This window comes from Apteryx mantelli, chromosome 2 (assembly GCF_036417845.1).
Source record: "Apteryx mantelli isolate bAptMan1 chromosome 2, bAptMan1.hap1, whole genome shotgun sequence".
NCBI lineage: Eukaryota > Metazoa > Chordata > Aves > Apterygiformes > Apterygidae > Apteryx > Apteryx mantelli.
This window is the reverse complement of record NC_089979.1, coordinates 145,607,879-145,620,237: the sequence shown is the minus strand read 5'-3', so window position 1 is coordinate 145,620,237 and position 12,359 is coordinate 145,607,879. Positions and strand designations below refer to the sequence as shown.

Genomic DNA, 12,359 nt, shown 5'->3' with positions numbered 1-12,359 from the left:
CATTGTTATAACTGATACAAACATCTTTGGCTTAGACTTTCTGTTATATATTGTGTTTTTGCAGCAGGGTAACCCATGCATCTGAGCCTGGGCTTTCTCTCGCCCACCAAATCCCGACCCAAGGCATAAGCCCAGGGGGTCCTCAGCACCCCCAAACAGGGAGTCGGGATCACAGGTCAGTCTCACCTGCCCCTGCGTTCTGGGCTGCCGTTTTATCCCGTGGAAAGTCCCTTCCCTCAGTGTACGATAGTTTCACTGTGGCAAAACACCTTGGCTGCTTGGAGGTGCTCCTGCTGATGCAGCGCTAGCTAACTCCTCCTCGCCAGCCTGAGGAGTATGATTACTCTTGAACCCAGGTCTTTGCATTGTTGCATGTTGCGCTACAAGCCAAATCAAGCCATTGGTCTAGTTTTAGGCTTACATGTCAGGACAGCTTTATTTTAAAGCAGAATTTCTCACTCAAAGAAAATGTAGATTCTGGCCATCACTAATGAATGTGTGGCCATGAAGACCAGCCTAAGAGCTTTCTAATAGTATCAGTGGCCTGCAGTAACTCGCTTAGCCTTTCTGCAACAGGTGAATTTAGGTGGTAAATGATGGTCTGCAACACAACCAGACCCTGGAAAATCTCAAACACGATTGTGCAACAACTGCATGCTTTGATACCACGTTACACTTTGTTTTTGAATAAAGGAAGCCAGATTGGGAGTGTTTCATGGTTACCAAAAGACCCCTTCAAATGAAAAAAAAAACCCAAGTCAAAAGTTCTGCAGCGATTTCTGATTTCCAAGAAAATACATAGTCGCACCTACAGTTAAAGCTAAACCATGAATCTATTAGTTCCCAGTGATACTGGCGTCAGCCTGTTGCTTTACTCGCACTCAACTGTTGCTGCGCTACCACTTTTGACGTTTTCTTTCTCTAAGAACCCAAGATGGAAAGCATAAAGCACTCCTGATTCCTGATAAATAAGCAAGCTGAGGAAGCTACTTAGAAGCAATTGTGGCTGAGGGTGAATACTTTCTGAAAGCTGTGGCTGTGCTTGTGCGGGGCGGGGAGAAGAAGTTCCAGAGCAAAAAAGGAGGCCTAAGAAGTTGAAAAACTGCTGCAGCTTTTGTCTTCAACATGGTTTGAAATATGATCGGGATGTAAATAACATAATCTGACCTGACCTATACTCATCTGAGCAATCTCTTGCAAGGCCTGTTCCTGTGTGTGAGGTCACTGGAGCTGCTTTCATAAATAAGAGTGGTGAGAACTCACTCAAATACTAAAAATAACTTTTAAAGGAATTTTTTTCCTTAGTTACAATTTATATCCTATTTCAGAGTGCCTTAGTCTCTATGCAAATAATTGTTAAACTGTTGCCATTCTTATGCAACAAAACCAGAATTTAAATTGGACCAGGCAAACTGCTGTTTTTACATTGCCCTTTTTTCTTAATATTATAAAGGGGAAGGAGGAAAAAATGTAATACAGTTCACTATACTTGTTTGTGACTAAAAGAACCAGTTACAAAATTTTTTTCCTTTTCCCTGGTAATATTACTGTCAGCTAATGAAACACCATTTTTATTTTATAGTTTTCATGTAACTAATATGAGTATGTAAAGCAGACTTTTCTAAAAGGTGTCGTTTTGGTATCAATATTGCTTCTGTAAAATGTGAGATCAACTCTGCAGCCCACCTCCTTGAAAGCTCCTTGTGGTCCTACAAAATGAAATGATCATTGAAAAATCGAGATTTTATTTGCATATAAGTGTAAAAATTGCCACTGCAGTGGCAAACAATTAAAGTTTTTAAACATACTGAGGCTGAAATTCATTCCTGTAGAAAGGGCCAAGCCCAAGTCTCTGCTCATTAAGCTATTACCTTGCAATTTATTCCAGATGGGTGCAAACCTGTGTCTTCAACAAGCAAACTGCAGGATTGGAGCCAAAATGCTCCTTCATCCTGAGATCATGAGAGAAGTCCAGACCATATGCTTAATGCTGGCCCTCTGCATAGGAGTGAATTTTACCCTTAAGATATTAAATGAATTTCCAGATTAACCAAACATGCGAGTCTTGTTGTAGTTCAGATTTTCTCATGCAGTTGTACATGTTGCCTAGTCCTCACCCAACATCCATACTGATTTATTTGCCATATTCACTTGCATTTTGGGGATGAAGACATCCTTGCTAAGCTTGTGCTGTGTGTTCTCAGATTTTCTATTCTTGTTCTTCTGCTTTCTCTGTTCCTTCCATTGCTTTCTGCAGGTATTTAAACCCATGGTTCAAAAGAGAATATAATGTAGCTAAGTGGGTAGAAGATGTGAATAAAAACACTGAAGGACCATACTTTAGGTATTTTGTAAATTAATTCTATATAATTTTTAAGAGCTGTTCCAGCATATACAAATATCTTGGGATTCCTACCTTGTATAAATCAATACAAGTTACTGTAGGTGCAAAGGGCCCCTCTTCTTTTGCTGCATTTTGATGTCTGTTTTTTGGCTTCATGTGCAACTTACAATTCTTTTCTTGAATGTTTTAATGAAGCCATTAAAAAGGGTGTTTGTAGTGCATGCATTCCCACCATCATCTATAGCTTGTAGTAGCTTTCTCATCATTTTATGCCAAGTAGTGTTTTATGGGCATGACACACATTTATCACTAATAAAGTAGTAGTAACTTAAATAGAATTTAATTTACTGAAGCAAGTGGTTTCATAATACATTTACTCTACCCACTGTCTTATATAGTGCATACTAAAATGAAAAAAGAATAAACAGTTGTGGTATTTTACCCTCAGAATACAATGAATTAATTAATATAATTGTAATTGGAAAATTAAATATATGAGAATATACTCTGTGTTCTGTAATAATCTAACCACTAATGAATCTGTTACAAGTGAGTGTAGGGTTCTACCAAAAATGTCCCTTGAAAATATTTTTGAAGGGAAAAAATATATATTTTGATACATTCCAATTTAAAGAGAAGAAACATGTATGAGGCTGGCTTCCCTGTTGTACATGAATCACAAGACCGAGAACATTTAGCAGATTCCCAGAAGACAAACCCACAGCTGAGAAAAGAGTTTGCATCAGTTGAAGAAAAACCAGCCTAGCATAGGAGGGAAGGAAGACAGCTTATAACAAGTAATGTAAAACATAAAAGACATCAGAGAAGTTGTAAATTGACTTAACAAATATGCAGCCGAAATAAGAACTGTAGAAACAGCAAACAAACAAATACAAAGAGAAATCATTAGCCAGAAGAGTTAAGGACAATAAGAAGGAGTAAATAGAATCTTAACAAGAATTTTGATACACCAGGAGACACAGTGATAGTCCAAAAGGACAGAAACATTCAGTATATGTCCAATGTGTTCATCAGAAAAAACGTGATGGGGTCGTATCACAGGATGCTGATGAAACACTTCCTATTCCAATAGTAACACTGGAAGATATTAACCAGCAGCTTGTGAATTTAGTAATTTTTTAGAACTATGAACCCTGCCCAAAAACATTAGAAGAGCTATCAAAGAAGTTTTTATACCATTTGTATTTGCTTTCAAGAACTCTTAAATCACTGAGGCAGAAAAGCTTTCAAAAGAGCAAATAGGGCAAATGAGGTAGATGTAAGCCTGCCTGCCAGTTCTGATTTCAGTCCTGAGCAAGAAACGAAAAAAGCCCTGACACGACAATTCAGGATTTAAAGAACGATGTAAGTTGTGCCAGTCAGCATGAGCCAGGTCTCAGTGTGGTGCTTGGACATTTTGGCACAGTGGTTGCAAGTCTTGTAGTTTTACTATTGCTGGCCTTAGCACTGGGATACAGTGTCCTTTCTGCTGTCCACAGTGTAAGAAGCGTGCTGAAGAACTGGAGAGATTTAAGCATATAGCTCTGAAAAACCGTAGAAGAGACTTCAGGACCTCAAGCTGTTTAGTTTAATGGAGCAGTTAAAGGCTTGCTTGAATCATAAAATCCGTATGTGCGTATGGAGCAAGACCTTTATGGGGGTCCTTCAGACTAGGAGATCAAGACTGATAATGACCAAGATTCACTGAAACGTGAATCTAGGCAAATTCTCACTAGAAAGGAAGTGCATTTTTATTAGCAAGAGAAATTAAACCTTTTCCTAAAAATACACTTTGGACCTTTGTTGTTCAGGCAATGCAATCGTAGTCACCTGCTATAACCTAGCCTCATAGCTGTCTTTCAGGATGTTCATATCAGAAGTCCTCTGACTTTTATAAATAATGTCATTGATGAAATATGAAGATAGCACTGGTTTAAAATACGTTAATTGGATTAGTTAAAGGGGTCCAAATTCCTTTGTGGAACTCTTAATTTGGTTTTCATCTTTTAGTATCAGTATGTCTTGATTTAGCAAGTGGATTAAATTGATGGGGGTGCACCCACCCAAGGGTTTTCACTGTTGCACCAGATGAGTCACATTTCTAATTGTATTTGAGATAAACTGAACATTTCTTTTCTTCATAGAGGAGGCCTAAACTGATCCATGTCAGTTTTAAGGGCTTTATATGAACAGAGATGAAACCTAACTTAAAAATGTTACTGCCTAGAAGCTTACTAATGACTGCCTACAGCAGTAACTTTAGCTTTAGAAATGAGAGAGAAACTAAAATAACTTTAGAAAGCTGTGTGTCCTAATTAATTGAGGTAACCATGGGGAAGTATTCTGCAGGTGTATTAGGGAAGGGGAAGGATCGAGTTTTCTCTTGGGATGAGTTGTTGCGGGCTTATGAGAGGTTATACTGGCTGCTGCAGTCTCTCCCCAGAACTCAGGTGCAATTTTTGGTTAATCTGTCATTGGCAGGAAAGCATTGTTCCTAAGAACAGTGTGTTTGGAAATAATGTGGTGGCTTTTGGAGCCTTTGAAGTAGTTCAGGAACAAGACAGCCTTCAGGAAAATGACTGAGGGGTGATTGCTTAATGTGTAAAGAACTGGAGAAAACAAGCCACACCTTGTTTAATCAGACTGAAAAAAATATGTCCAGCTGATACTGGATTTTAGGAATCATAGCTCAAGATAAGACATTTGCACCTGATAATTACCTGACTTACATTTTTGTTGCTACTCTTTGATTTTTTTTTTTTTTTCTTATAAAGAGACCTGGAAGGAAGCTGCTTTGCTTGTCTCCTTATAGTTTTAGGAATAGTGCACTGAGGACTGGTTCTGTCGCAGGTAGCAGAGTTAAAATACAATCAGAAAATATAAAAACGCTTCCAAGAATTTCTAGGACAGATGCAGCTTTTCAAAAAATACAGATATTAGGTATCACAAAGACTTTCCCCATCAGCTTAAAAAAATCTACATAAACCAAAATTTGTCTCCCTGACACTTGATGTCCTAGTTACTATTTTTTTCTAGTCTACAAGTCTAATGGGTATCTCTGTATAATTACTTTTTATTAATAATAATCATCATAGCTGATGTCTCTGGTGCCAGAAAGCTCCCACCTGTGGGATTCCCTTATATAAGAAACTAGGATCTGTAAAGAAAAATCTCATTTTCCTGCTTTAAGTGTAGGCTAGATTTTAATTTTACAGTCTGAATAGGTGCCAGGATGTAGCTGCATAACTCTAGTAATAAACCCAGGTGGGAAACCTTTTCCTGATTTAAGTTTTTATTACAAGGGGAAAGTAATCTGTTAGGGATTTGCAGCAGAAGCAGGCTACTTTGCCCACAATACGTTGCAAGGGCAAATCATAGTTTTGCCCTAAATTTCTATTTCCTTGTGGAAGGTCTGGGGGAGGCAGAAAAATCCTTCAGTTCAGAGCATGGCCAGATTCCAGGTAGTGAATATTTTCTTGAGTCTCACCACTAGCTATTGTTGAAGGAAATTTACTGTTGTGCTGGCGTGATTCTACTGCATGTTTTTGTTACTACCTATTACAGTGGCTAATGCACAGACTGACCTTACAAAATATAGTTAAGGATTACTTGATATCCTTCCTGAATTTTGAAAGACGCAGGAACCATGATGGTATGAAGGAAATCAACTGTCAGAATCCCCAAATGTGGCATTTCTGTAGATAATTATAGATAAAAAAGAGTGGAAGGCGCACAGAGCTGCCTAATTTTGGTAATGCAAAAATTTACAGTAACCTAGATTCTATGACAGTGTATAAAAGTAAAAATAGTTTACAAATAAAACAGATTTTTTAGATGAAGATCCAGGACATGTGCCCAGAGGAAAAATAGCTGTCCAGTATCAAGAAGGCATTGGCAAGGGGCATGGTGGGCAGGAGACGATAGGCTATCCATTTCTCTCGTATTTTTCTGTGCTTTGGTACTCTTGCTTTCTTCTTCCTTGATTTCTTCTCTGCCTCCTCAGCTGATCATTAGGCCAGATTTAGTTCTGCTGCACAACTAAATGGCCTCTCTACCACATCCATTGCCTTACTGTGTGGGCATCCAGCAGACAGGCCATAGTCATGACAGACCATTATCTCCCTGTTTCTCTGAGGCAGTTTTAGACTCTGCTTTAGAAAAGAAAAAATTCCTCTCTCACTGTTCCTTTCTCTCAAGAATTTTTTTTAGCCTCTTAAAATTTTAATCGTCTCCTTTGACCTTCTAGTTGCTATAACGAACTGCAGTTACTGGAAAGCTCTGTCACTGTAAGTCCCTCACTACCGAAGGCAACAGGCAGTTCAGAATCATCTTAATCTTGTCCAGAATAACGAGATCCGACACCCAGACTCCTGTGCAAAGGTGGCTTCGTTGCCCTTTCTCGCAAGCTCTGCTTGCAGGATCCGTAGCTGACGTGGAGCCTCACTGTTGTTCAGGAGAGAGTTTTTGTGATTACAACTAAAGCAAAATATTGGCCTTATTGGCAGCCAATGGCAAAAAGCCTACTGACATCAAAAGGATACGCATTTCATCTCAGGAATTAAGCAGAGGAGTTCATGAAAGCATAGGAGTGCTTGCTTCTGGGAGCAGGACTGTGCGGTGCTTAAAATGAACGGCTCAAGTCTGGGGCTATTGCCTCATCTGCAGTTCCCCCAGAACCCAGCTGCTCTTTTACTGCTGTGCTTCTTCATAGCCTTCAATTCCCAAGGAAACTTGGGTACAAGTATATTTTTTAAAAGGAACTGCATTTAAAATGCTTAGCCATATTAGTGCCCATAAGAGATTGTAAAATCCTCATGTAGGCTAATGTAAACTGATAATGTCGTAGGCAGAGCTGAATCCAGATAAGCAAATGTCAGAACAGTCTAATAATATCTACATTTGGGCTTGACCTGCTTTAGCCAGGTTGAATTTTAAGTGAATTTCATTAAATTAATTCAGTTCACACTACAGAATGAAACATAGTTCATGAACAGGTAAAATCTATCAGGACCACCTGCCTTGAGTTTGACTAAAATGGCGTTTGAGGAGGTCACAGGACATTTAGTTGTATGACCAAGTGGCATTTCAACACTCTCTTTTGGGCCAACATTCTCTCAGTTTTGGTCAAGAGAAGGCAGAGTAAGCAGACATCCACCTGCAAAAGAGCACACAGAAATATCCTACAGCTTCTGCAGCATTTTGCTCTGAAACCCAGTATGATACACTGTTAGTTCCAGCTTCAAGAACAGAAAGAAAGACACAACTTAGCCACTAGATCTTGCCTCCTGGTCAGAAATGAAAGTTGTTAAAAGAAACGGAGGTGCGTGGCTTCATTTGGGGTTGAGAGTAGAATCTCCGAAATTCTGTCACAGAGTGCACAGGACCAAATGCAGTCTGCCAGTCAGTCTGTATTTCTGGTTTCTCATGTAGGTTCAGGTGGAAGTGATATTTGACAGGGAAGCTAATGGATGTGATATCAGGAGAACTAACTCCCCAATGAAAGCTAAATGGAAGCCACCCCTAACCCAAACTGCAAAGTTTTGCCTACCTTTAACCCTGGCATTACCTACAAGTGTCCTTGAATGCTGTCCCTTTTTCCACCCTGTAAATGAGAAAGGTCGTTTCTGGCTCTTTCTCATTTAAAGTACATGTAAATCTGGGATACACAGCACATACACAATTGCAGGGCAGAACCTGAAAGGTGATTTAAAAAAAACAACCAACTACATTTGTCATATAAGATGCATTATAAGCTCTGTGAGCGTGCACTTGAGTAGCGATGTTTTCACAGTCTCGGTAGATGGCACTAAAGATGACAAAAATCAGTACATAAGTGTGTAGCAGAAATAAGTGGCTAGGGCCTGTGAGGGGAGGGCATGGTCATTTCTTTAAGTGTGCAACTGCATTCCCAATGGATTGGGGGTGTAAACTGAAACTGCTCAAGGAGGATGGACATACTGTTCCCGAACCCACTGTAGCTGTGCCCACGCAGGCTAGCAGCTCCGTGCAGATGAGTTACATGTGCAAAATTTAGGCAAGCTACTGTGGGGGGTCTGGGCTTCAAAATCTTTCACGGATGTGTTTGCACGGGGTTTGAACTGATGTTTTTAAAAACACTTCCATTAGGGATTATTTGTTCTCTGTTTTGTCCAAATTTTTTAAAACTGTTCCATATAGTCTTTAAGATAAAATTCCATGATTGTGCCAGAAAGTGGATTCTTCTCTCTCACCACCAGCTTAGTGATCTAAAAGCTAGATGTTTGGTCTTAGTCATCTTGGAGGCCCCCACTGACTGCAGTGGAAAGTTGTAGGTACCATCCATTGGTACAGCAATACAAATTTAGCTGTTTAGTCATGCTCTCTGCTGGTGCTCATTTGTAGATTCTTTCACCCAGATGTCTGTGCTCTAGACACCTAATGTTAAGTGAGAAGTAGATATCTAATATCCATGACTAGCTAATCACAGATCTCTTGTGGGACGTCTGCCCCCAATTTTCTTCTGTCCAACTTCTTTTAAGTACGAGGCTGCACAGACTTCCTTTGAGCACTGAATCTAATTCTGATTTCCTCCTCTTTTGTGAGAAATCCTGGCCAGATTGTGCTGGTTAGGTTTTGGGTTATGGTGCAAAGCTCCCTGGCTCCAGGCTCAGTGAGGATCCTGCTCAGGTACCTGCTGTGCAGGGAAGGTGCTCAAGATGCCCCATCCATGGGGGGATACAGCTCCTTCTGGGATCGCCTGAGCTGGTGGACAGGTAGATGGGCCCATCCACAGCTTTCCCCCTCACTGGGGCTTGTCTGGCGGTAGTCAGAGTAACTGGCAGGAGCAGTCAGCAACGCACAGGAGGCAATGTGGCGCCTGGCTGTGACACGAGGGAAGGGGTGCCGGTGCCATCATCCTGCATGCCGCCTCCCAGCTGGCACCTGGGTGAGCAAACAGCTTGCTCATGGAGAGTCCCCCCCCAAGTCTCACCCCCTCAGTTTCCTTCTTTAATTTTCAAATGCCTCATTGTAAGTTTAGATATTAAGACTTTAAATCCTGCTACAGCTGTTGGGCAAAATTAATAAATAATTGGATTATTGATAATCTGTAAATCCTGCCCCCTTTATCCTCCCCACTTCCTCCTTTCTGATTTTTTTAATTCTGGATCTAGTAATAGTTTGAGTGTTAGGAATCCTTGTCAGTCCAAATGTAGCCGCAGATGAGAGGACTCGAATGTGTAGCAAACAGCGGAGCACTGAACACTGTCAGGAACCTTTCCATGCATTAAAAAAAAAAGAAAAAAAAAAGACTGTTATGTAGCATGTGCAGTTTGGTGCTCAGATTTGTGATGCTGGACATGTGAATGCCTTCTTATATACTGCAGTAGCTGCTTAAAATTTTCTTCCTGAAAACTTTCATGTGTGTCCAGTTCATCTTACTGGGTGCTCAAAATGCACGTGCTGAAGATATACTCTTCAATATTTGGAAAATGGTACCAAGATAATTCTTTTGTAAAGTGCTGCTGAACTTTGAGGCTACAGCATGAGGCATTAGAGCACTGGGGGGAGCTGTCACCATATAATTTCCATTGACACGATGTTGCTCGTGACTACCATCAATCATTGTTTGTATGGGGGATGAAAGACTGTGCTGTCACAGGGGATTACAGACACAATAAAATGATGCACTAGTCTAAAATAAAAGAATAATTATTTAAAGGTAAAAGAATTTCACTTAATAGAGATACAAAACAATTCCAGATGCAAAAGAGCCCCTTACCTGTCGGTCCCTAGGCTAAAGCATGGGATCCTACAGCTGCTGCCGTGGGGTCAGGGCTGCTGCCAGGGCGGCTCCTCTTGCTCCTTGGTACCACTGATGTTGTTACCAGTGCTCATCACTAGGGCCCACACCTGTGCAAAACACAGCCCCTTGCTGTGTTTGAGGGTTTTGAAGACTTGCCTTAGAACCCGAGTGTAAACTGCTTCCCCAGGGACATTTTAAAATCAGAAGATTTTAGGTAAAAGTGCTCAGAGGGTGTCTGGGTGATGTGCCCGCACTAGGGGGAGGCCTCCTTTGAAAAATGCCCTCAGTCTGCAAAACAGAACAAAAAAGCCAGGGTAGCTCAAGTTTTCTATTTTGAGGCTTTTTTTCCTTTTATACTGCCCAGATTTAGAGCCTGATAGAAACCTCTCAAGTGGGAAAAGTGCAGAATTTCAAACCAGAAGCATAAGAGTTTTTCTTGGGTATAAAATTTTAGTCAATAATGTGCTGATGCCTTATTGACATGAAAAGAATACCTTTCATGTGGTACAAACATTTACTTGCTACTGCTTACTCTACTCACCTTGTACAGAAATGCTGATTGCTACTGACTAATCAGTCCATTTTTGTATATTCTCATCAGACTCTTTCTTTGGCTGGAACAATATGCACTGTATGATGCTTGCATGTCTAATAATTTGTTATTAGCACTTTGTATATGCCTTTGTTACCTCACAACTAACAGTTTGGCCTCTAAATGCATGCATTTGTGTAAATTAATGTGTTGTTATAGAATAATAGATTTATTTGCTATGTTTGTATCAATATATGAGATGTGTAAGATATATACAAAGACACTGATGATTATCATTTATTCATCCACTGGCAGAAGACATTGTTCAGCTTGTATTTATACTGTTACTGTTTCTCCTTAGGCTTCATAATGCCATGTCTTTCTTTCAGTTCTCTATTTATTCTATTGCAGATTTGATTTGTTAATTTTATAATGATTAGTTATAGTACTATATAAAGCAGCTTAAGAAATCATTTATTATGCAATACAGTTCTAATAAGCAGTAGGAAATTTTAATTTTTCTTCCAGTGTTCCTGAAAGCTATAAATACCTTTATTTATAGTCATGAAATTTTAGACTACTGATCTATCAACTTTTACTCCCTCCCGATATTGAGCTAATAATAAACAATAGTAAACACTTGGTTCTGAACCAAGCTTCAGAGTAATGGCAGTTGCTGTTGCAGTGCTAGGACCCAAAGACATCACATTTATTTTGTGTGTTTCAACATCTCAGGACACTTTCTCCTGCAAAGTCTCCTTCTTCATCCACTGGATCTATTGCTTCCAGCAGAAAATACCCTTACCCGATGCCACCACTTCCTGACGAGGAGAAGAAAGCTAACAGGCAAAGTGCCAGGGTATGTGTGGGTTTTGTCAGTGACTTGATTTGCCGGTAGTTTTTCAAAAGAAAAGCATGGCAGATCAGCGTTTGAGTAACACTGAGAGCAAAAACGGCTTTTCCCTTCCTATCTCTAACTCTAGAAGTTGCTGAAGGCTGAGCCTCTGGCATGGATCAGAGCAGCCTCAGTGGCTGCGCTTGCAGTTGCCTGCTAGCGTTGCTCTCAAAATTGCCCTGAAGCCCAAGACGTAGCTCCTTGTCCAGCCTGAAGCGTGCTGGCAGTGGTAATGCGGCGGCCTTCGGGCTAGGCTGGCTGCCAGGGAGGAAGGGCAGCCCCTGAGCCAGGGTGCTCCTGGCTCTGCTCCGTGAGCTCCTCCAGGGACGCCCGAGCCAGCGCGAGCCTCCCGGCTGGGCTGCTGCATAGTTACCCTCCAGCATTACGTAAAGGTAGATCAGTCGCCGTTAAGTAAAACGTGGTGGAGCTGCATAAAGCCGGTCGGGTTGGGGAGGGACTCTGCAGCCTTGTGCGCTGAGGCTGCTGCGCTCCCAGGCCGGGCAGCAGCAGCAGCTGGAACAGGCCCTGCAATGCGCGGTGCAGCCCGGCGTCCTGCCGAGGGGGCTGCAGCTGCTGCCGCAGGGCGATGTTAGTCTTTGCTTTCTTTGTGTCAGTCCAGTGTGGCCCTAGCAGATACTTGAGTAACCAGAAAATCACTGAAATTTCCTTTTGGAGTTTCAGCAAGCCTTGCTGAAGTGTTCCCAGTTAATCTGCTGACTCTGTGATCTGAGCAGATACCCACTCGAGGCTAGGATGAGACCAGCCTGCCTATCATTTGTGACCCAGGCAAAGAAGATGCGATTCC

The 12,359-nt window shown here is 41.1% G+C and overlaps 1 protein-coding gene across 4 annotated transcripts in view; it reads left to right on the top strand.

The window, feature by feature from the left end:
• The window catches only part of ADAM22 (ADAM metallopeptidase domain 22), a 126,474-nt gene that overhangs the window by 107,103 nt on the left and 7,012 nt on the right, over window positions 1–12,359 (top strand). For all 4 annotated transcript variants that reach the window (XM_067291740.1, XM_067291741.1, XM_013941465.2 and 1 more), the window contains one exon: window positions 11,395–11,518. In XM_067291740.1, the coding sequence (XP_067147841.1) occupies window positions 11,395–11,518 (124 nt within the window). The remainder of the gene's footprint in view (window positions 1–11,394; window positions 11,519–12,359) is intronic.